The 25205-nt window shown below is 33.1% G+C and overlaps 4 protein-coding genes across 8 annotated transcripts; 2 read left to right on the forward strand and 2 right to left on the reverse strand.

Moving 5' to 3' along the window:
• The first annotated feature begins 337 nt into the window (after window positions 1-337).
• LOC100789675 (riboflavin biosynthesis protein PYRD, chloroplastic) lies at window positions 338-2890 on the forward strand. 2 transcript variants are annotated; one of them, XM_003521850.5, is made up of 3 exons: window positions 338-963; window positions 1652-1950; window positions 2114-2890. In XM_003521850.5, exons 1-3 carry the CDS (start codon window positions 601-603, stop codon window positions 2727-2729), a joined length of 1278 nt encoding a protein of 425 aa, XP_003521898.1. In that variant the 5' UTR covers window positions 338-600; the 3' UTR covers window positions 2730-2890. The 2 variants fall into 2 exon arrangements, with proteins under 2 accessions (XP_003521898.1, XP_014628905.1); XM_014773419.3 differs by having other exon boundaries at window positions 339-963; window positions 1735-1950.
• A 2875-nt stretch (window positions 2891-5765) lies between these two features.
• Window positions 5766-9073, reverse strand: LOC100790216 (UPF0187 protein At3g61320, chloroplastic). Of its 2 annotated transcripts, XM_014773420.3 has the most exons (5): window positions 8276-9073; window positions 7105-7272; window positions 6667-6873; window positions 6140-6324; window positions 5766-6006 (listed from the first exon to the last, which is right to left on the reverse strand). In XM_014773420.3, exons 1-4 carry the CDS (start codon window positions 9062-9064, stop codon window positions 6148-6150), a joined length of 1341 nt encoding a protein of 446 aa, XP_014628906.1. In that variant the 5' UTR covers window positions 9065-9073; the 3' UTR covers window positions 5766-6006; window positions 6140-6147. The 2 variants fall into 2 exon arrangements, with proteins under 2 accessions (XP_014628906.1, XP_040870248.1); XM_041014314.1 differs by having other exon boundaries at window positions 5766-6324.
• Window positions 9074-10692: 1619 nt separating this feature from the next.
• Window positions 10693-14090, forward strand: LOC100306571 (uncharacterized). Its single transcript, XM_003520998.5, has 2 exons — window positions 10693-10996; window positions 13669-14090. Exons 1-2 carry the CDS (start codon window positions 10874-10876, stop codon window positions 13783-13785), a joined length of 240 nt encoding a protein of 79 aa, XP_003521046.1. The 5' UTR covers window positions 10693-10873; the 3' UTR covers window positions 13786-14090.
• A 1861-nt stretch (window positions 14091-15951) lies between these two features.
• LOC100781311 (serine/threonine-protein kinase BSK3) lies at window positions 15952-23189 on the reverse strand. Of its 3 annotated transcripts, none has more exons than XM_006576274.3 (11): window positions 23058-23189; window positions 21757-22028; window positions 21448-21668; window positions 20836-20971; window positions 19756-19889; window positions 19574-19679; window positions 19326-19411; window positions 18561-18749; window positions 17441-17593; window positions 17131-17244; window positions 15952-16692 (listed from the first exon to the last, which is right to left on the reverse strand). In XM_006576274.3, the coding sequence occupies exons 2-11, from the start codon at window positions 21836-21838 to the stop codon at window positions 16438-16440; spliced, it is 1476 nt and encodes a 491-aa protein (XP_006576337.1). In that variant the 5' UTR covers window positions 21839-22028; window positions 23058-23189; the 3' UTR covers window positions 15952-16437. The 3 variants fall into 3 exon arrangements, with proteins under 3 accessions (XP_006576337.1, XP_006576336.1, XP_003521048.1); XM_006576273.4 differs by having other exon boundaries at window positions 22772-23181; XM_003521000.5 differs by having other exon boundaries at window positions 22719-23181.
• Window positions 23190-25205: the final 2016 nt, after the last annotated feature.

Here is a 25205-nt window from a genome sequence, read left to right on the forward strand (position 1 = left end):
GGTTCAAAAAGTCTAATTAAAAAAAAAGAAAAAGAAGAATTTTAAAATATTTTCATGTTAAAAATAGTATCATATCTTTTATGAAGTTAAGAAAAAAAAAATTGAAGTATTTTAAACATAAATTTTCATTAAAAATTATATAATCAATATCTCTATTAAATTATTAAGCAGTATTTGAAAAGGTGAAAATTTAAGTGTAATATAAATTAAACAACAACTAGTTTTTTTAAAAAAAGAAAAAAAAAGTATGAAGTGTAATTTAAAAAATATATATATAAAAAATGGGAGTGTAATTTATTCATTAAAAAATGTTGCTTGGGAAAACGAAACGTCCACGGTTACATTCACTTAAAAAATGGTTCACGGACGAAGGCGATTTCACGTGCAACAAAACGCAGACACGGTGCGTGAACTGTGCCGTGACCGAACCTTACCTGGGATATTTAGGAATCGTCGAATCTCTCTGTATGGAAAACCAACAACTTCGTGAAGTTTTTAATTGAGGTGTCAATTTGTGGTTCGGGGGACAAGAAAAATAGAAAAACACAAGTTGTGAGAGACTAAATCCAACAAGAACAACCTCGTTACATTCACAACACTATGCAAGCACTGTGTCCTTCATTCCCAGATTGCAGCACTCTTCGAGTGCCCAGATTCTCAATCAGTGCCACTCCTCCAAATTTTGCATCTTTTCTGAGCCCCTCCAAGGCTGGAATCAAATTGAGTTGTGGGATTCACAAACCAGTTTGGAGGAGTAGGTGTGATGGTTTAAGGGTACAGTGTGCAGCCTCCAATGGAGAAAATGATGATGATGATGGGTTTTACATCAGAAGGTGTGTTGAGCTTGCAAGGAAGGCTGTTGGGTTCACCAGCCCCAATCCATTGGTGGGGTGTGTTATTGTAAAGGATGGCAAAGTTGTTGGTGAAGGCTTCCACCCTAAAGCAGGCCAACCTCATGCTGAGGTACCTACCTTCTGTCTCTCTCTCTAAATTATTCTATTGTTATGTAAAATAAAGGGTAATAAAAATATTTTTTTATCAGCAAATGTTAATTGTTAATTGTTAGAATATTAGTTTTGTTAGCCAAGGGGATCGAACTCGTGATCTTACCCTCCTTTCCTTCTCTCTTAACCATCCAACCCACTTTAATATCTCCAAAAGATAAAATTATTTGTATGTTGATCCATGTAGCAGACCTCACCTAGTGGGATAAGGCTTTGTTGTAGTTGTTACTTGTTTGTGTGTTCATTATATGCTCATTAATTATACTGTATTCTTTTGTGGTATTCTTTCTTGTTGGTTTCATTGAATTAGCATTTGAAATTGGTGATAAGCCTAATTTGAATTTCAATGGTGATTGTTCTAAGAAAAGAAATTATGAGATGTTTTGGGCGAGGTTTTAAAAGACTGTATGCAATTGCGATTTAGGCTGCAATGTCAAGGTTTTTGGTGTGTTTGTGACTGCAATTGTAGCCGCATTGGTCACAATTTCCTGCAATATCAAGGAATGTGATAAAAATGTGACCGCAACTGCAATTTAAAACCTTGCCGAGTAACATGTTTTGATTGTGAGATGTTACTATGTCTTAGAATTTAGATAAAGAATCTGTGTTTGTGGCTGAAATGTTGAGTCAGGATATGAGATTGTCAGGTGTTTGCTCTGAGAGATGCTGGTGATTTGGCACAAAGTGCAACGGCTTATGTGAGCTTGGAACCTTGTAATCATTTTGGCAGGACTCCACCTTGCACTGAAGCTCTAATTAAAGCTAAAGTGAAAAAGGTTGTTGTCGGGATGGTGGATCCAAATCCCATAGTTGCCTTCAAAGGGGTGGAAAGATTGAGAGATGCGGGAATTGAAGTTATTGTGGGTGTAGAGGAAGAGCTATGCAAGAGCCTCAATGAGCCCTATATTCATCGCATGTTGACTGGAAAGCCTTTCCTTACTTTGAGGTAATTAAAATTTCCCTTTGTACTTTGACACTCCCACTTGCTTTTCATTAACAATTCATGTATGGCTGTTCTTTGGGTGTATTTTGGAGTTTGGTTGATTAGCATACGTTTTAATTCTTAGATAAACATGCATTTCACAGCTTAGAGTGTTCCTGTATTGCAGATATTCTCTTTCTGTCAATGGAAACTTTTTGGACTTACTTGGGAATGGAGTTACAGACTGTGGTGGATACCACTCAAGGTTATTACAAGAATATGATGCAGTGGTAATCTCTTCTTCCTTATTCAGTGAAAATTTGTCAGTTCCTGCATCTCAAGAACCTGGAGCCAACCAACCAATTCGGATTATAATACATAAAGATCCTGGTTCTTCAAAACAAATTCAACTAGCCATCAATGGTGTTACTGGCAAAGTAATAATCTTTACAGACAATAAAACAGTAACAGCTCCTGAAGTGGCTCAACAAGGAATTGAAATTGTAGTTCTGGATCAAATAAATCTGGATGTGATCTTGGATTATTGTAATTGTCAAGGATTGTGCAGTGTTCTGTTAGATATTAGAGGGAGTTTTGGTGAGTTTGAAGAGCTTGTTAAGGAAGGTATCAAGAAGAACTATATTAATAAATTTGTCACAGAAATTTTGCCAGTTTGGGACGGATTGGCTGAGCCAGATCCTCTGCAGACATTGAAGAGCTCAGAGCAAGGACTAAAAGTGGTCAATTTGAAGTCCATGGCCTCAGATCAGAGTGTTGTGATTGAGGGATATTTTAAACTTTAGTAAATGGGGTCATGATTGCCCACAAACTCCCTTTTACCATTGTTTCAGTGTCATGGATTTTGCCAGTGATTATTTGCTGTAGGCTAAATTTACAAAGCAATTCTTGTATTTTGCTGGTGGAAACTTGAGGATATTTTCAATAACAATCTTTATTTTCATTATTTATGGGCTAACATTTTTCTTAGCTTTAATGTTTTGCTTATATGCAAATACTTTGTCTTCAAATTTAGAAGAGATTTGCCAGTCAGATGTCACCTTGAAGTTGGGCTGCATGTTTAATGTGGAATGTAAACTGTGTATGTTAGCAGTTTGATTTGATGTGGATAGTTCATGTGGTAGTTTAACAAAAAAAAGTAGAATACTTGATTTGAGCTTCCTTGTGCACTGTTTCTCTCTTTGAGAGTAAAGCAGCACATTAAATAATTCAAATAAACTTTGATGAATTATTATAATGAGGATATAGAGTACATTATGAAATTCAAATATTTGTATGTTGCAGCACTAAAAAATGATAAATTCTGCAAGGATTTTTTCCCTTTTATTTGAGGATCTTAGTGCAAAGATAAGGATTGCTTATTCTTCCTTTATAAATTTATTGTTCCATTTTATTGGTTTTGCTGTTGAGAACAGTGTATCTGAACATGGAGAGAAGGCTCCAAATGTTGTTTATAAAGAAAGCTGGAGAATCAAATGATGATTGTGGTTTAATAGGCATGCTTGGCCTTATGCTCATCAGTCTTTGGTAAATTTCACCTGCCCCAATTGGTTACTTCATTAACCTTGTTCTTAACTCTCAATTCTCCTGTTCATGACCTTGCATTGCTCAAATGTATTATTTATGTACTAGAGATGCAAGGTAGATTACTTATGTTGATAAGTTTGACTAATCTAAATTTGTCTTGCCATTTTTTATTCAAAACCTGCTGTTTAGTTAAATGAAATTTCATGTCACAAAATAGATCTCCAGTTGATATTTAAAATAAATCTGAATCTGGTAGGTGATTAGATCCTTCAGATCTAGTTCACGTGAGATTTTCGTAATTATGACTGATTCTTTAGATTATTAATACCAATCTGGTATTGGTCAAGAATAAGGTATTTTACACTATGATTTAAATCTTATTCAAGTCTATGGATGAATCACTTTTGTAGCAACACCTCTGGATCTCACATATTAAGCTGTTCTGTTTGATGTTTTATTTGGCTTCTAATGCTAGTTTAGTTATTAAGAGTTCATTGTTTTATATGCAGTTCATAGATGCTGGAACAATGGTTTCTCCAACCGTCTACGCACGGCGCAGTTTGTGTTATCTCATTAGTGGCATGCCTCACTGAACGATGCAATGCAGGCACAAGTCATTTCCCCGGTATGGCACACAGCATCTTATTTTCAGTCTGTTACCCTCACAGGACTTGGGATAGAGAATGAAGCCCAAGCAGCACTTAAAGAGGGCACAACACTGGATCCAAACGGAATGCAACTCCCAAGCAAAAATGAAAACATTGTACAGAGACAAATTCTTGCTGATTCTGTTCTGCCTGATGACTACCCCCAAGACATTGATTTTAAAAAAAATCATCTTGGATACCAATAGATTCAGCCTCCCAAAAAGTTGCATGTGTTCGAAGATTTCTTCAAGAAACAAGATTGGATGAGTGTTTACAACACCCCTTCCCCCTTTTTTGTTGGGTCGGCTAGGATGTTCATATAGTTCTATGATTTGATTGGTTGAGCATGAATCCAAACTTAAGCATTTTTTTTGTTTTAATTTATTGAAGGTTAAAGTTGTGAAGAGTTAAAAGCTAATGTTCACGGCTGTGTACTTAGTGTTGACTAGTGCCAAACAATATTTCCTTTGTGTCGGGTGCAAATCATTGGGTTTAGGACCCCAAAATAGTGTTCATTTCCTACTTCCCATGCTCATGAGTCATCACCCTAAAATGTTGTGACTATGATAATACTTCCTCTCAACTCATATATAAACAATAATAATTAATTTTGCATTAATTAAGAAAACTAATTAACATCATTTAATTTTATTAATCTCAAGTAAAAAATAAAATTATTTCTAAAATATCTTTCATTAGAATTTGTTATCATGAACAAAAAATAGTCATTGAAAATAGAGTTACAATTAAATAAAGGATTTTTAGGAATGGTATCATTAAATAGGGATAAAGTTAGTTAAATTTGTTTAAATTTAAGTCCAAAATATAAGATAAATATGAGAGGGAATGAGTCTTTCATGTCTCAATTTTTCTATCCACTTTATACCCTTCTCTGATTCTCTCTTTGTTTACTGCTTTCTCTTTCTTATTAAGGTATATACATCCTAAAATGAGAAAAAAAAAACTTTTTTGCAATTACAAGAATACATACCTTTGTTTCAATTGAAAAGCAGAATTATGTGGTAGAACTTGTCCAATTAAGTCCTCATAGTTTAACTAATACAACGGATACCTTTTCAAAATTGGCACCTTTGAAATGGATGAAATTAATGATATTATTTGTGGATTAGAATCCTCAAGAGTTCAAAAAATTGTTATGTGCATGGCATTATGATCCACAGGCTTGTAACAATAGAAATTGAACGTCTGTTTGTTCTTTGTAGAGAGGCTAATAGATTAGAACTTTGGGAGATTTAGTAAGTTCATGACTCTAGAAGATCGAGAACTGTCAATATTGAGCTCTAATTTTGCTTTTCAATTCTATCCTTAGGATACTTTTTAAACAATTTATAATTATTTTCGGTAGAGCTTGCCTCGTTTTTTGCTGTTGATCAGTAATAAAATCTTGCTGAGATTTGTAGTATGACATGAATTTGGAATGGGAAGATGTCTTGAAATTTTAGTTACCAGAAACACTTGTGTTCTATTTTATGCTACAGTTGCGTAACTATAAACTATGAATCTATGGTTTGAGAAATGTAGCTTTGGCATCTCAAAATAATGTCATTGCTTACCAAACAATAGGAAGAAAACGTGTAACAAAATAACACAGAACTTCAAAGTCTACAAATCAAAATAGAACCCGACTTTAGGAGAAAAGATCCTCTCGTGATTCATTATACAATTTCTTATGTACATGCTGTAGAGAAAGCAAATGTCTATTAGAACCTCTGGTTCGTTCTGAAAGTAAAAAGAGTCTATAAAATTAAAGGCCTGAATTGATGACCTTATATGTACATGAATTATGGATTTCTGATATATACAGACCCAGTTCGTGACTAACATACATTCACCATTCTGGCCATTTTGAGGTATAGACTTTGTCAAGCTGGTGCAAGTGTAGCACAATTATCATTAGTGACTACATGATATAATTCCTAACTACAATTAACTTGGCTAAACAAGTACCAAGTACAGAGCCACCTCAAAAGCAAAAATTGAAGACATTCATAGTAAAGTACCCTTTCATCTATGAGTTAGGCCAGCCATTCGGTGAATGCTCTTCGGCATGGCTCTTTTGCTTTGCAACAAGGCGTGCGTGAATTAAATTTCCAGACGCAATTGCTTCTTGGATGTCTGTCTGTGCCTTTTGGCAGAGATCATCAAGTGCAAGTGTTGCAAACGGCTCCTCTATGAGAACTCCAACCTACAACAATCATTTTCACATTTTTGGATTAGCTTTCTTCTAACCAGAAATCTCTGGAGTTGCATTTCAAAGAAGAGTACTTATAAACATACATCTACTTTCTCTTCCATCTCATTTCCACTTTTTTTCCCTTCCTATTATCTCACTCTTCTTTTCTCGTCACATCATTTATCACATCTATCAATTTCTCTCTCTACCTTTTTTTTTTCTCTTCCTTCCACCCCAAAATGGGGTGAATGTTTATATTTTTCCTTCCAAGAATCCATCCATCAATAAATTACAGAACAACTTATTTTGATACATTAAATAGTCCAGGAGTCAAGGTAAAGGAGAGGATCATACTTCTTCAATGCAAAACAAAGAGGCAGCACTAATAAAGGTAGCAGGAACCACAATCCAATGGCAATCATCCCAAAGTATGATAGGGAGTGTCAAATGCCACAAGACAAGAAACCTTGAGGTCAAGCGAGTATATGCCAGTGGAATGGGAATACCCATAAGTTGGTCACATATGCCGATACCTTCATGGAAACAAGTGATCTTTGATTCCTGTACAACAATGAGGGAAGTGTTATTATACAAACAAGGAATTACCAGAGTGAGCTGATATGTTAACAAATCCATATCTACAATACAACATCACCAAATTACTGAGGAGTCACAAATTTACATTCTTGACAACTTCACATGCAACAATGTTGCCTAATTTAGCATGTACTAAAATGCTAACAATCAAAGATTTCAACACAAACCTTGCAAACAATTCCAATTAGCACATACCAGGACATTTCTTCTAGACTCCTCCAATTTCAGCAACCGGATGCTCTGCGATATAAACTCAATAATGCAGCGAGGCCGGTGCTCTGAATTCATGACCACCACCAGATCATCCACTTCCAGCAAATGCTGAAGATCTCTCCTAACATCTGAACCATACAACACGTGGCACTGCAATCAAAAAGCAAGTTTCACTATCCACTGCAAGTCTGCAACTAACTACCAACCTAAAAATCCAATCACAAACACCATTCACATGACATAAAAAAAGGCCCAAATTGATAGAAACCCACCAAGTTAGATCTAGGTTTTAGAAAATAGTCACTGTGACTGCAATCAACCAAATTAGCTGGCTGCATTTTTCTACAATTTACTAAAGGAAAAATCTTAGATGCATATTCATAGGCATTTTTGGTATTGTTTTCCAATCAGAAATAGAGTTGCATCTGAATAATCTTCATGCAAACATTTGTTATGCGGGTTACCAAAATGAAACCCCAACTCTGATTAAAAAACACCAAAAATACTTATGGAACTGTTTGCAAGTTTTGTCCTTTACTAAGGGTCTATTCAGATAAACTTCTCCATAAACACTTATAGAAGAAGAAGAAATCTCACAAACATCTCCGTAAACTAAAATTAGTTTATTCATAAGTGCATAAAATTCAGATTTTGAAGAAGCTAATATGAGAGCAAATGCATAGGCTAAATTAGTTAATGGAAAAGCTTATTTCATTATTTTCTTCTCTTAAAAGTGCTTATGGACAAGTTTATCCAAATAGACCCTAATAGAAAACAAAATAAATTTCTCCATAATCTAAAAATTGGTTGTTTTTTTTTTTTTGTTGCAAAAGCTATTATGAGAGAGCTGATACAAACTTATGCATAAGCTAATTTTAACTCACGAAGAAACTTATTTCATTGTTTCCTTCTTATTTTCCTCTACAAATGCTTATGGATTAGTTTATAAGTTTATCTAATCAGCTCCTAAACCCTAACTACTGCAATTTAAAACTTTGGTTAGAGGGAGATATATAAGGTTGGTCTAGTGGTGAAGGAAGAAGGAAAGGGGGAGAGGTCGTGGATTCAAATCCCCCAGACAAAAACTAATCATTAGCATTTGCCCATAAAAAAATAAAAGAAATAAAAAAAAAAAAAAACTTTGGCTAGAGACCTTAAGCGCAATGGGGAAGGCAATGATGTAGTGCAAGAGCGCGTGCTTGATGGCGAAGTTGTTGCCGCCGCCGCCACCGTCGTCAACGATGGCGGCGACTTGTCTCGCGAAATCGTGGGTTCCGGCGATGACGTTGGTCCAGGCCTTCTTCCCCTCGACGAAGCGGGAGTAGGAGGCCTCGGTGCGGAAGACGAGGAGGAGGGCGAGGGCGGGGGCGGTGAGCTGGTAAGGGAGGGAGGAGGTGCGGAGGAGCGGTAAGAACTCCGGGAGGAGGTGGAGGAGGAGGGCCTCGTTGTAGGCGGCGATGGCGGCGGAGAAAGCGGTGAAGAAGAGTACGGGAGGGACGAGGGAGAGGATGACGCGGGAGGAGAGGCTGGAGAAGACGTGGCGGAGGTGGCGGAGGGAGCTGCGGTGGTCGCGCCAGTTCTGGTGGGTGTAGAGGGCGCGCTTCTTCTGCATGCCGCGCTCCTGCACGGCATCGGCCCAGTCCGGGATGGAACGGAGGAGCGAGATTAGGGTTTGGGCCGGGCCGGAGGTGGGCCCCGGAGGGAGGGAGGCCGAGATGGTGGGCTTGGCGGGCTTCCAGGATGGAAGGAGAAGGATATTCTGATGGAGAGGGCATTTTGGGGTGAAGTGGGAAGAGAGAGTTGTGGGTTTGAGTTGAGTTCTTGGTTGGTTGTACATTGAATTGGAGCAGAACAACAACAACAACAACAACAAAGCATACACAATGTAAATGGGTGGCTCTGTTTTTCGAACCAAACCACTCTTTCTTACTGTTAATGCCATGCTCCAGTAGTGAAGCCTGTTTTTACACGTTTTATGCCTGCTCACAATTTCTAAAATACACAATTATTATTTAAATATAGAGTTAAATATATTTTTTTGTTTTTTTATCTATAAATATTTCTTATTTATTTTATTATCTGGTATTTTTAATTTTTGACGAAATTTAAAAAATCTAAAGTAAACTATATATATATATATATATATATATATATATATATATTTAAACCTTAAACTAACAAGTTATTTTGAAAAAATTACTATTAAAAGAAAATGGGCTGGTTGATTGGTTGGTTGGTGGGATGGGTGGCTTTTAAAGTTTCAATCTACTCTTTAATGCCATGGTAGGTTATTTTTTGTTGTTGAATAGGACAAGGATGATAGTAAATTCACGTTTTTACCCTTTTTAGACACTCCTAAGTCCTAACTCGCCAACTAAAAATCAATATTAACAATAAATAGGGAAAAAAAATTGGGATATCTACGCCCCGTGAAAACTATATCTTTATTAGTAAATTTCGGACACAAGGTTAAAATTCTAACTAGTGTGGTATATCTTATTGATGACTCCATCTTATGAAGGAGGTCTTCATTGTCTACCACAACAAGTGCTTATGTATCTAGGCTCTTTGTAAATTTTAGGTTTTAAGTTGTTTTAATAAAATAAAAATAAATTATACTAATTATCCTTGGGGTTTTGTGAAATCACATATATCTCTTAAGTTTGAAAATATAGAATGATGTCATTTTATACATTATCCGTGGCGTATGTTTTACCATAAAATTAATCTAAACACAATATAAGGATGATTAAGCAAACTAATATTGTTATAGTAACAAGTATCAATGAGCCATTTCAATAAAAGAAAATAAAAAATATATTGAGTCCCTAATATTTTCAAAACGTTGCCTTAAGTCCATGTCGTTAGTCTGTCCGTAATTATTAACGGCTTACGTGATCGTTAACCGGTCACACAGGCATGTCACATGTGGTGCCACGTCTGATTTTTCTTTGACTGAGATTACATGTGGAAAAAAAAAATTAAGTATAAAACAACGACGTTTTGCATGTCAAAAAAAATCTTTTTTTCTTGTTTTCTTTCTTTTCCCAATTTACTTCCCCTTTCTATGTTGAGATAAATCTACAGACAAACTTTGGAGACACTTCCTCTTCCTCTTCTTCTTGTTCTTCGTCGTCTTCTTCATGTTCTTCTTCTGGTTCTACCAAGGCAGGGGCGTAATATTAAATAAAGATCTTAATTGCATTATTTAGATGTTATGCTAGATTATCTTATAAATACATCGTTGAAAATACAAACGCAAAAATAAAGATCATGATCTAATAAGACATAAGTTTTATCATTTGCATCTAATCAAAATAATTAAAAATCTTATTTTTTTTTTCTTACATAAATTAGTCTGGTCATTAGATTTGTGAGATCACTTTATTATTAAATTCTAATCTTGAATGATCAATTTGATAATAATTATATTTTAAGAATCAATTTGATATTAAATTATAAAGTGTAAAAATAATCTATGTACAAGACAAATTTATCGCATATTTTAAGTATTTAAAAATTAAATTTAAATTTTTTATCTCTTAAAAACCAATAATTTATTTATGTCTCAACATTTTCAAGGACGAATTTGATTTTAGAAAGAAAAAAAGTCACACGAGTCTATTGAGAATAGAGTGTATCAACCCGTAAAAAGATTCCCTTCCGTTCTGAGAAAAACTGCATAACCTAATAATCCAAGTGTATCAAAATTGAGAGCAGTGGTTGAAGTGAAGCAGATCGTCAAATAATCATGAGTTTAATGAGTCCGAGAACAGAGAAGCTGGTGAGAAGGCTAACCTTTGTCACCACTGTTGCTGCTTCCTATTTTCTCTTAACCGCTGATTACGGCCCCAAACCCAATGCTCTCGATCCTGTAAGTCCCCTCTCAAAGCAACATTTTTTATATGATTTCATCGCTACCCAACACAGCTTCACTATTAGTTTTTTAAATTCCCAAGTGGGTTTTCTGTTTCTCGTTACCTACACCATTTTTTAAGTTGATTTTGTTTGTTATTATTATTTGTTGCAATTTTGAATTATCGTCTTTCATTGGTTTGAAGTAGTCTTTGCCTATTGGATTTCATTCTATTTGCAAAGTTTTTTTTTTTTAATTTTTATCGGCAACTAACTTAGAATGTTAATTTTGTTAGTAGAGGAGATCCAACCCACGACCTTTCCCCCTTAACCATACAACTCATCTTATATCTCCTATTATATTTGCAAAGTTTGATTAAGGGGAATTCTGTGGTGTTGGAGCCCCTTTGATGATTGTTAAATTGAACTAAACTCGTATTCTAATGGTGAGTGGTGTAGGTAACATTTATGAAAGGGTTTGTGAGTATGTCAAACAGTCACTGTGTAACTTGGTTATTGAGGGTGGTTCCTACCTTCAAAACTATTCACACCATCAATAGTTCCGTCTCTGCAACTACATACGTGTCTGTAGGGACCATGCTTTAATTAAATGGTTCGAATGGAAAAAGAATGGAATCAATAGAAAGAGAAAAGGGATTTCATGGTAAATAATGCATCTCTAAAGATTTGGTCTTACAAAGCCAAATGACATCAGGTGATTCATGTAGTCAACCTCACTCGGTGGGATAAGAATTTTGTTGTTGATATGAAGGTCTAAATTGCAGGCATAGCAGCTTCGGTTAGATTGACATTGGGAGGTGGGAACAAACAGCCCTCTGAGAGACTTGGTAGCCACTTTAGTATAGCTCTTGGCTTAGGCAATTTTGGATCCATAGGTAGCATTTGGTAGACGTGTTAAAACAAGATAGAACATAGCGTATGAGTCTGCTTCAATCATGCATTTCAAAAATGGAATAGAACTGCTCGAGGAGTTAAAAGTAGGTACATTTTGGTTTCACTAAAAAGGGTGGAACCAAGGAGTAGAGAACATCATTATTCTATTCTGTTCAATTTCATGCTACCTAATTTGACGAGAAAAGTAAAAGGAAAACTCAAACCTGATGCCAGGCATTATGCTGTCCTCTAGAAATTGCATTAAGAAATAAGAATATGGCATAGGACTTCATCTGGAATTGCATTAACTTTACTGTAATAGCACCATAGATACAAAGTTGAAAGCTTTGGAAAAGCTAAATTGCCATTTGGTTTGAGAAAATGTTTTCTAATTTTGACTTTTAATTATAAAAATACCACATTGTTTTCATTTTGTTTTCTATTTTTAAATATTTTTGTTTTTTTTGAGAAAAAAGTTTTTACCATTACCCATTGAAAATAGGAAATACAGTGGAAAGACGTTTTTATAATTAAAAGTAAAAACAGTGAATGAAAAGAAAAAACATTTTCTCAGACCAAACAACCCTTAAAAATATTTTAGAAAACACAATGACTTCAAGTGCTGATAGGATGCTATTAGAAGTATGCAAATTGTGTTTAGTTAGATGATTGCAGCTAGAGGTATTAATTGGAATATTCATTTCGTCTGTCTCAGATCAAGTTGATAGGTAGATATATGGCAATGGTCAGAGAACAATATCCTAATTTATGTTTATTTCCCTTTATAGTGTTCTGTTCGTGAGGGTTTATTCACTTTCTTGGCTTAGCATCAACTCTACTGTTTTTCATGTAAAATGTTGATAAAACAAAAGATTTATAAGATTTTTCTCATTTACAATATGACTGCATTTACATTAGTTCGTCTCTTGTAAATTTGAAAATTAAATCTAGAGAAATGGCACAAAGCAGGTTTTGTGGACTTGCATTCCTGTATGGCAGAATTGTGAGCCATGAGATATGCCCCAAGTAGGAGATTCCTTGGTGGATTAGAACCTGTAGTCTTACAATTGCAGATGAATAGGTGCCCTTCACAATTAGAAAGGTTCTTCATTCTCTTTGCCATTAGTGGTCAGGATGTTAATACCTTCTAAAGTAACATTTTATAAACTATACCTTGATGGACAACTTAGAGGTTGCAAACTTTGCAGCTCATGCTTCACTTGCAGGACTGTCTGAATGATTGGCCTGGTAGATCCAACCGAAGACCAGTTTAGCTTTGTTTTAGGCACCACTGCTATCTAAAGCTTCCCTTGAATGCCACAATTAGTTATTTTGTCCTTTTGTGGGGCTTCTACTCGAATTTAATTTCTATGGACCCTCTGATGGGTGTTCTATTCTCATTGTAAACAGATAATGCAAATTTATATTGGCCACTTGAAAGTTGTCACAACTCTTTTGGTTCTTTCTGTCATAAACATTTTCTGTTTTGGTTGCCATTTTTGAAATTGTTATTTCATAAAATTTGGTGATGGGTTCTGACTTCTAAACCAGATAAGAAGAAAGCAAAATCTTTACTTAAATCGTTAGTATTGCAAATGAGTTGCCTTTTGCTGTTTTCTTACTATTACTTAACCATTTAAAATTTCATTTATAGTTGACATTAGTTTCTTGTTTTCCTTATGGTTCAGATAATTTAACTTCAATTTTAAGTTTTTTAAATGGAAGATGTTGTAATTGAATTCTATGGGAAGTTTTTTTTTTTTTCTTGCTTCTGATGGTATATTTTCTCAATTGCAGATTAAGAAGCAAATACTTTCTGCACAGAGCACTGTTAAAGAGTATATTGTGGGATCAAAGAAAGAATCTCAAGAAAGCCATGTGGGGAGATTGGACAGCAATAAAGATAATCCATAAATTTATGATAGTCTTGTATAGGAACATCTGAGTCAAGGTTTTCTTTTAGCAGCTTGAACTGTAGTGTAATGGAATGGTTCAATGAATAGAGGCTGAGAACGAATAAACAGTAGATTCACTTGTCAGCATTATCATTGCCATTAATAAGACCATTACATCATAATCATGTTTCGGCTGCTGATCTCTTCCCCCACAACTCATTATCTTGTTATATATTTGCATCTGTATTGTTTATCTTTCCTTTGTTTTTCTGTTATATGGATTTGAGATACAAATGTGATTGAGAAGGGTGTTTTGCACATCAATTAAGAAGTTGCTTTAGTCAAATCCGAGATTCTAAAAGATGTGTTAATATTTATTGACTTTTGTCTAATGATGATTCATCGATTTTTTTCTTTTATGAGTGATTCATTGATTGAGTGTACAACTACCGGGTATGCAAATTTTGTATAGGAGGGGTGTTGCAGGTTTGTTAGGCTAAACCTATCATCCAATCTAATCAATCTTTTTGGGTTGAATTGCAGGATTTTTCATTCATATTTTTTTCATCAAGAGAGTTTTATAAAACTCTTGGGACTCTCAAATTTGGAATATCCTATTTTCACGCAATTCACATAGTTCAACAAGTAAACGATATTTCACGATCAAATTAGGGTTGTGCAATTTTTTTTACATATATGATTCAATCTAATCTAATCATAAATAGATTTGGTAGAATTTGATTAATCGGTCTCTATTTAAAAATTATTTTTATATAAAAATTGAAGTTTTTTAGAATAATAATTTATTTTTGTCTAAAATTTTGAAAGTATACAATGATTAATGCACTTAAAAGAGATGAAATTGTAATAATATTTGACTAATAGAATTAATGATCTTAATGTTAATAGTATTGTATTAGCATGAAAAAATACAAACAAAATCAGGATAAAGATAAAAATAACAACTTAAAAAAGAAAAAAATTATGAATGATTTAATTTAATAAATCAAGTGACCTAAAAATTAATGTTTTGTATTTAATAATTAATTTATATATAATAATAAATTTTACACTTAAATATATTTTTTATCCTTATAATATAATATTTTTTTCATTTTCGTTCCAATAATTTTTTTTCTTTTTAGTCCTTGCAAAAATGTGTGTTTTATTTTTTATCTTTAAGTGTTTTAAATAACACTTGGAACAATAAAAAAATATTTTAAACAGTGAAAAAAATATTATCTAAAACACTTTAAGAAAAAAAAATCTCATTTTACAAGAACTGAGATGAAAAAAAATTGTAAGTGCAAAAATGACAAAAACATTAAATTATAAGGAAAAATGTATCTAAATCTAAATTCAATTATATGATATAAGTTGAATCGGATTAAAAATATAATCCACTATTTAATTTGTATATGATGGGTCCCAATTGGGTTGAATAGGATTGAATCCAAACACTAAAAAACTCAACCCAATAGAATTGGATCGGATTGACTCATGCTATCAACACCCTTAAAGCTTTGAGCATGGAAATAACTGAAGCTAACATAGGCTATGCAACTGTAGCATAAAAATACAACGCAAGTGCTTCTGCTAATTAAAAAAAGTCGTCCTCCCATTCCAAATTCATTACACACTACAAATCTCAGCAAGATCTTATTACTGATCAACAGCAAAAACCGAGGCAAGCTCTGCCAAAAATAATTATGAATTGTTTAAAAAGTATCCTAATTCCTAGGGATAAAATTGAAAAGCAAAATGAGAGCTCTATGTAGACAGATTTCGATTTTCTAGAATCATAAGCTATCTAAATTTACCATAGTTCTAATCTATTAGCCTCTCTATATAGTACAAACAGACGTTTTTGAACTCTAGAGGATCCTGATCCACAAATAGACATTAAAACATCAATAATTTCATCCATTTTTAAGGTGACAATTGTGAAAAGGTATCATTACTTGTATTAGTTAAACTATGGGGGACTAAATTGAACAAGTTCTACCACATAACTCTGCTTTTTAATTGAAGCAGAGGTATGAATTCTTATAATTGCAAAAAATGATTTTTCTCTCCCCACATTTTGGCAAGTATATACCTTAATAAGAGATAGCTAAGGAAGAAAGGGAAAGCAAAGCGATAAACAAAGAGAGAAACAGAGAAGGGTATAAAGTGCATAGTAAAATTGAGCCATGAAAAACTTCATATTGATACTATTATCATACTCCACAGCATTTTAGGGTCATGAGCATAGACAGTAGGAAATGAACACTATTTTGGTGTCCTAAACCCAATGATTTGCACCCGACGAAAAAGGAAATCTTGCCTGGCACTCCAAAACTAAGTACACAGCCGTGAACAACAGCTTTTAACTCTTCACAATTTAAACCTTTTATAAATTAAGACAAAAAAAAATGCTTAAGTTTGGATTCATGCTCAATCAATCAAATCATAGAGGACTAAATGAACATCCTAGCCGACCCAACAAAAAGGGGGAAGGGGTGTTACAACACTCATCCAATCTTGTTTCTTGAAGAAATCTTCAAACACATGCAACTTTTTGAGAGGGTGGATCTATTGGTATCCAAAAGATGAATTTTTATAATCAATGTTTTGGGGGTAGTCATCAGGCAGAACAGAATCAGAAAGAATTTGTCACTGTACAAAGTTTTCATTTTAGCTTGGGTGTTGCATTCCGCTTGGATTCCAGTGTTGTGCCCTCTTTAAGTGCTGCTTGAGCTTCATTCTCCATCCCAAGTCCTGTGAGGGCAACAGATTGAAGATAAGATGCTATGTGCCATACCGGGGAAATGACTTCTGCCTGCATTGCATCGTTCAGCGCTTCCTGAGGCATGTCACTTATTAGATAACACAAACTGCGCCGTGCATAGACTGTTGGAGAAACCATTGTTCCAGTATCTATGAACTGCATATAAACCAATGAACTCTTAATGACTAAACTAGCATTAGAAGCCAAGTAAAACATCAATATGGTAAAAGAGATTCATCCAGACTTGAATAAGATTCAAATCATAGTGTATTGATGTGCATCTCTAGTAAGAAAACTAAAGCATTATTCATTATTATGAAAGTCTCACATCTAGTACCTATAAGATTCAGTTTTATTTTAAATATTAACTAGAAATCTATTTTGTGGCATGCAAATTAATTTAACTAATCAGCAGGTTTTCAATATGGTTAAGTTACCCTATATGACCGGTTGGTCACAGGTTCAAATATGCAAATATGCAAGGGGCAAACAGCACATAAGTTTTAATCAGCATTCAGCAGGTTTTCAATAAAATAAAATAAAAAGGGAAAGCCAAATTTAGACTAGTCCAACTTTTCAACATTACTACTCTACCTGCGAGTAGCACTCAATTGCCAGTCTAAAATCTTTCTGCCGAAATGCAACATCTCCCTTTTTCTTGCAATTTAATGTGTCCTGCATTTGATCAGTCCACATCTGAAATGATAACTGCAATACCAGAATAGTAGAGAGAATACACAAGTTAGCCTCCTTTAAAGAATAAATATATTATATTTGTTATTGTTTCATCGCTGGAAAAAGATAACCCCGAGAAGAAATAAATAAATTAATAAATAATCAAGGTTTTACAGGAAAAATGAAAAGGTATGAGGCATTTCAGTAAAATATAATTTAGATAGAGAACCTCATTCGCCACTCCTTCATCATCTTTATAGCCAAGACTTTCCAGAACTTCATGTATGGCAGTCAAGTCCTTTCTTGAGCATGCTTCACCAAGAGGAGATAATGAAGCAAAAGTAGTACTATGCTGGATGCCCATCAAGATATGTGAAAGAACCTAAAAAAAAATGAGAATCAACAAATTTTGGTAAGAAAAAACAATCACAACTTGAACTTCCAAAATTGCTTAACGACATTGTTGTCATCAAGTACAACATGCATTGGCGTGTGAAGATATGATAGTCTGAATATAGATAATACATTAATATGCCTAATAGAAGACATGCCTTAATCCTAAAGTAGAGCCTAAAAAAATGTTTGTTTAATCTTTTGATATGTTGTGCACACATTACGAGAACAAATGCGAGAATAAAATTTAGTTTTTGCCCACACAACTGTTGAGGTCACTTGAAATGAATAAACAAATTGGGAAGTGTACACTTCAGTCTTGATCCGTTTTTAAGCAAAAAATCATCTAATCTGATCATAAAAATAAATTGTGTTTCGATTTAGATTGGTTTGAATATGATATCAAATCCATACCACTCAAAAATTGGTATTGGAGTGAATTATATCTTTGTGTCTAAACACGCAGCTAATATTAAATAAAAAAAACATATTAAATATTAATTTAAAATATCAACTATCACATCTAAATCTAAATCATAAATATTACTCAAAATAGTCTTAATTTAAAAAAAAAAAACAACTAAAATTAATATGCATCTTTATAAGAAGCAACAGAGATAATGAAATTAATATATTTCTACTTATACATGTATGAGTTGCATGGTTATTTTATAAATAAAATTATATAAGCGTATAAGTTTGATTTGGATTGGATCGGTTTTCAAAACTAGATCTAAAATTCAGTCCAGTCCAATTAAATTTTTAATTTTTTTTCTGTTTATGGTTTATTTGATTTTCAGTTTGTTCAGTTAAATTTTGGCAGTTTGCATTGAATTTGACCAATTAATGAACATCCATACAAACAGACTTGCACTAAGCAGAGATTTCAAACGAGATACTCAATGGTAACTAATAGTATGTGATGCCTTACTATCACATAATAATTCTAAACCTACCTCTGTTTCCTTCTGAAGAGGAGCCAGAGCAGCTACCAATGATTTTGGATTAGGCCGTTCTCTAGGTTCATACTGTAAACACCGAGATGCCAAGCGTACCAACTCAGTTCCATCATCATCGGAAAATTGTCCTTCCAAGCAAGAATCTGTTAGCATCTGAAGATTTCTTCCACGAATCACATCGAGGGCCTGCACCAAATTTTCTAATAATTACACATGCAAGTTTACATATGGTAATATATAACTAGCTATTAAAGATTTGTTGTAGATGGCGGACATGGGAGAAGAAATGAGGGAAGGGTAAGGTTTTGAGTAGACTTCTTTCTTATTATGGAAATTTCAAATGAGAGAGAAAATCGGGGATGATCTTGTAACCACCACACCAGAATCATCCTTAATTTATTTTTATAAACATTTTGAAGTTTCCCAATTTGTACAAATTTCAAAGATTTTAGCATCAAAACAGAAAAAGAAACTACCATACTGTTTATTTCCCTTTCATTTGCTTTTGGTTTCTTTCCTTCCTTCCCTCAACCAAACAACTTAAACTTTTGGAATTAGGCATGGAGCCATTTGTTTTGTTAGGAAAAAAGAAAAGGTCGATTTATGAACAGATTCAAAAATTGAGTTTACCAATCAAACCAATTAGATTCGCTTGGAACTTTTAGGACCCAAACTGAACTCATAAACCATCTGAATCAACCTGTCAGGTTGACCAAGTTAACCTGCACCCATATTCTTTACCGGATGATAAGAATGACTTACATGACTTGGGGGGATATGCTTCCCACTGAGAAGGTCAAGCAGAAGAGTGCCAAAACTATATATTACACTTTCTGGTGTTACTCTCCCTACAAAACAAAGAAGAGATATAAGAAATCATGTATCACTCCACTCTACTAAAACATAAATGATTGTAAATTTTTAAATGCGATACAGATTTTCAATTGAATATTATAGTGTTGAACATAAGCCAGAAGGAAAAAACTAACAAAAACTGTTATAAGGCATACCAGTTCTGAGATACTCTGGAGGGGTAAATGCCAAATTTGTGCTATAACTTTTCCCATCCCTGCTATTTTTCATAAGACCAAAACTCGAAAGCCTAGGATTACCATCCTGCAAAATTCTAACACATTTTTTTATTAATCTAATTATAGGGACATGTATAAAAAGGGGATACACAAAAACTTACCTCATCAAAAAGAACTCTATATGCATTAAGGTCATGATAGAGAGCACGCCCTTTGCTTGTGCAGTACTCTAGAGCTTGTGCAAGATGTAGAACAACTCTTAGTCGCATTGCCCATTTCATAGGTTGTGTTTCCCCTGATTTAGACACATGACTATTATTTCACACCATAATAACTCAAGGGTCTGGCATATAAAGTATCACTCCAACAGCACAATCATAACAATATAGCAAAGAAAGCAGGAGATCAGAAGAGACAAGGAGCAAACATCGTGGAATCTAGATATGCACATAAACTCAGTAAAAGATCTATCTTATAATGCTTTGTTCAGAATTTGAAGGACCAGAATATATGTTTGGGTAACAATGCAAAGACTAATTCTAGGTTTCAAAATTAGCACTATTAAAAAATCCATTACTTCCAACATCCAAAATCAATTTGGACAGTGGACACTTCCCAATACAGCATATTTACATAGAAGTCCTTATAGAGATTGATGATCATTATACAGGTGCACTTCTTGGTAGTTTTACCCTCAAAAAAAAGTTTTATGTAACAATATTCCAACAAGTTATAGTCAACAAAATCTTATAGAAGCAATTGTCCTCTAGAATCTAAATCAAAATCCAAACAACCTAAGACTGAAATCTGTTTACACTTTATTACTTCTCTTAGAGAGAAAATAATACTTGCAATCTAATTAAAAACATATTAATCTACAAAAGCAATTTCTAAAGAAAAATTGAAAAATTTAAATTATTAAATAAAAGCTAGTCATGTGATAATAATCATAATATACTGTACTAGCATCCTCTCTAATGTCTTAAGATTGTCCAAGCCCAGATAATAATCAACATATATAAAATAAAAATGGACAACATCATGAAAATTCCAGAAGGAAAACATTAGAAATTTGGCAGCTTATGTACTAATCAAGTATGTTGAACCAACAAAGCACAATATTGACCCCACAGCAAAGCAAAAGGCAACAAAACCGTAAACTACATATTATTAAATTTAAGACATACCAATCAGATGTTCAACACTTAAAGGATTAAAAAATGCATAAAAGGAGCTCTTACAATGAAAAAGGTGCTTTGCAAGTGTTTCATTGGGCATATATTCTGCCACAAGCAACCTCTCCTCCCCTTCACAGCAACAACCAAGCAAATTTGCCAACCTTTGGTTACGAAGCTGACCAACTGATCTTGATTCCTCCTGCAGTTATGAAAGAAAATTCTTTTGAATAATTGAAAGTGAAAAGAAAAGATGAAAGGTGTAGCACAGCACAATCTAATGCACACCATTAGCTTCACAGAAACAATGAACCTAAACATCTTAGATTATTATCAGCCCATTGAAAGAAAGTATATACAGATACTATTTTAAACATTAGGCAAACTTGCATGTTACCAACACAGCCAATTGACCAGACAACAGAGGAAGATATATAGGATAGCCTATTACCATTTGAAAAATTGGTTACAGCAGAAAATGACTCAGAGAAAACTTACTATGATTTATTTACAACAGATGGTTCACTGGCACTAGTCTACACCTATACCAAGTGTTTGAGTAATGCAAAGTACATAAATAATGCATCTGTGCAATGCAAGGTCATGAACAGGTCTACAGGAGAATTGATAGTTAAGAGCAAGGTTGAAGAAGAAACCAATTGGGGCGGGTGAATTTACCAAAAACTGCCGAGCATCAGGCCAAGCATTCCTATTAAACCGCTTAACAGCAATCCTCATTTGATTCTCCAACTTTCCTTTATAAACAACATTTGGAGCCTTCTCTCCATGTTCAGATACAATGTTCTCAACAGCAAAACCAGATGTTGCATTCTTGAGTTGCTCAAGTGTAAATTCACGGAATGTAGGCCAGTTACTGGCCTCACTACTATCCTCAATTTCTGGAACAAATGTTAAAATAAACATATATCCACATTTCCTTATAATTAACTGGAACTATACAAGACAAAAGAGTATGACTTTACCCACCAGCATCTGGAGTTTCAATAACAGATGCCTTAACTTGTGAATCCACACAGCATGGGATGAGTCTGGAGCACTGAATACCCATTTTGGTAGGCTGAAATCAAACTTCAAGTAATGAAAAACCCCTTCCACTTTCAACGATGTTCCTTTACTGAAAATATTTGAAAATGACAACCAATCCACTCAGATCCACCAGAACTTTATCAACCTATGCACCGTCACAAGAAACCTTCATATTCCGCTTTGATGACTGGTTACCAATGCGTATTATGTATCTGTAATTGGAGCCAGAATTGTCTATGAATCACTTCAAAAGCTTTGTTTAAGCAAAGGTAAAAGAGTAAAGTAACAAAAAATCATTTTGATCTTGGCACAATTTATGTGTCAACATGGTCTTCAATATTTACAAACAAACAACCAATCGAAACAGAATAAATGTGTAGATTCTGTACTTGATTTTCAGATTTTACCAGCATCAGGAACCCTTTGGAAGGAATAAGTAGCTGAGAAAAACTAACAATCAATAAAAACAAAACAAACCTAAAAAGTACTTCCTCATTTAAGCACAAGGTGGAATATAAGTACTTTTTTTGTTGCCAAGTTCATGTTCTCACAACCACAACTAATGACAGCAACAGCCCCAATAAAGATGCTCTTTATATATGACAGTCTAACAACTACCATCTTAGCATTAAAAGCTAAAGAACATCAGACATGAAGATTCACTGGATTCCTCCAAATGTGTAAGTAATAAAAGTAAAACACAAACACTCATATGCTGAAGATTCAACTTCATATGATAGTCTACCAACTAATATCTTAACATCTATCTTTTCTTTCATTTTTTTTTTTTTGTTTTTGTTACAGAGTCAACTTAGTTGCACTCAAGTCTTCAAAACCAAAATGCTGAGTAAAAAAGCACCAACTTTTTTTCCAACCTACTCAAAAGGCTACTACTACTTCACCTTTTAAGCTTCTTCTAAACCTTCTCCAATGCCAGAGGAAAAAGTTGAATCACCTGAAGCTGAAAAAAATGTTTCTCTTTTTCTTTCTCGATCAAATCAACAACACCTTTTACAAGATCCACATTTTCTCCCCCCCAAAGACCCTCGTTTTGCAATCTGCAAAGTTCGAGTCTTTCCCTCGATCCAACCAAAACCCACTAATATTTTCTCCTCAGAGAATCCGGATTTTACAAAATCACCCCCTCTATGTTCCAACAGATCAAGTAAAAAATATTCAAACCCCAGATAAAAAAAAATCAGATTTTTATGAACAAAATCAATGGAGGAAGAGAAAAATACAGGTGTTGGGTGAGAAACTCAAAGGTGAAGTGAAGATCTGTGTGAGAAGCAGAAGAATAATAAGAAGATGCTGATGATGAATGATAGAAGCTAAAAGGCTTTGGTTTTCTGACATTTCTTTTTTAGTCTTTTTCGGTTTTAATAGAATTAAATAAATAAATAAAACATAAAAAAAATAAATTATTACCGACATGTCATGAGTGTATGTCATGAGTATATATTCAAAGATCAGGAATCTGCATGTTGTTTAAACAAGTTTTTTAATACAAGAATTTGTTGGCACAACACATTTGCTTGTGGGTTTTATTTTATTTTATCATATTCAGTTCAATGTTTCAGTTTTATTTTTTATTTGTTAGAATTTCTTTTTATGATGATGGTTAGTTGCAGTCAAACCTAACTGTGATTCTAAATAAATTTTACGTGCAATATTGATTAATAACCGGAATTATAATACTTTAATGAGATTTTATTATGGAGATATAGCCATAGTATAGTATAATCTAAGAACTGACAAAAGTAAATAGAAATTAAATGTATCAAATTGAGTTGCAAGGAGCCATTGAATTAGAACTAGTTAGTTTCTCTAGAAAATTCAAATCTTAAACAATTTAAAGCGGATTGAATTAGTTTCCAGTTTTAATTCTATTTTTTTATTATTTTTTTAGAAAATACTAAATAAAAGATAAAATATATAATAAACATAATAACAAATAATTCCAAATATCAAATATTTTATTTATATATAGTTATATAACTAATAATAAAATATTTGTTAACTCAAATAATTAATAAAAATATGTTTAATTAAATATATTTTTCATAAACAGATATAATTTATATGATAATTTTATAAATATAAAAGAAATTAAAAAAATAGAAACAAATTATATTATAAATTTATAAATAAAAATATGTACATATGAATAACTTCAGTTTAAATCGATTTCTGAAATCAAATCCAAAATCTTATCAGATCCAATAAAAAGTTCCAGTTTTTCAACTTTTTATCCATTCCATTTTCACTTTTTAATCAATTTTTCGATTCACATTCGATTAAATCGGTTTATTAACACCTTATATATATATATATATATATATATATATATATATATATATATATATATATATATATATATATATATATATATATATATATATATATATATATATATATATATATATATATATATATATATATATATATATATATATATATATATATATATATATATATATATATATATATATATATATATATATATATATATATATATATATATATATATATATATATATATATATATATATATATATATATATATATATATATATATATATATATATATATATATATATATATATATATATATTTCCACCGCCAATTGTTTTGGAGGATTATCTGGTACATGGCTAAGGCTTATCAAGTCAAATACTTCTTGCTGGCATGGCAACCAATCGATGTGTGCATCTTACAGGTGCATTTTACAAAAATTAAAGAGCATTTATATGCGTAGGAAAAGGGCAAGGAAAACGCTAGAAGCAGTCAATAATGTACCAAATTGTTGAAGTAAATCGAGTTTAATGGGGACAATTTTATTTGTAGCAAATCCAAAAAAAAAAATTAAAAATACTACTGTTGTACAGTAAACATGGTGAATGGCCTTATTGTAACTCACTATGGTTATCTTTGACTCATTGTAATTTAAAAATATATAAACCATTAGTTATTGTGAGTTTCTAAAAATTCTTATATCTTACTTATAAACTTAAAAGAAAAAATTCTCCAAATAAGTCAAAAATAATTATTGGTTGTTTGTGAATATTGTAAATTTTATAATAAAAAATTAATGCTCTTTTATCATGTCATCATGTCTTCTTTCCATGTTGACTGAGAAATAGCAACCGAAACTGATTGAAAATTTTGTCACATACATGCATTGAAATATGCAGTTAAAGGTATATATTCTTTTGCACACAATGATGTTTTAATTCAGTGTAGAAATTTTGCTTGTATCTGTCTTGCTTTAGGGAAAACACAAAATGATTGTGTTTAACAATTCCAACAGGATTTCTCGAGCTTAATTGATTCTAATTGTGAGCTATGCTTATTCAACTCTTAACAATTCCAACTATGCTATTACGCTT

Source organism: Glycine max, chromosome 3 (genome assembly GCF_000004515.6).
Source record: "Glycine max cultivar Williams 82 chromosome 3, Glycine_max_v4.0, whole genome shotgun sequence".
Classification (NCBI taxonomy): Eukaryota; Viridiplantae; Streptophyta; class Magnoliopsida; order Fabales; family Fabaceae; genus Glycine; species Glycine max.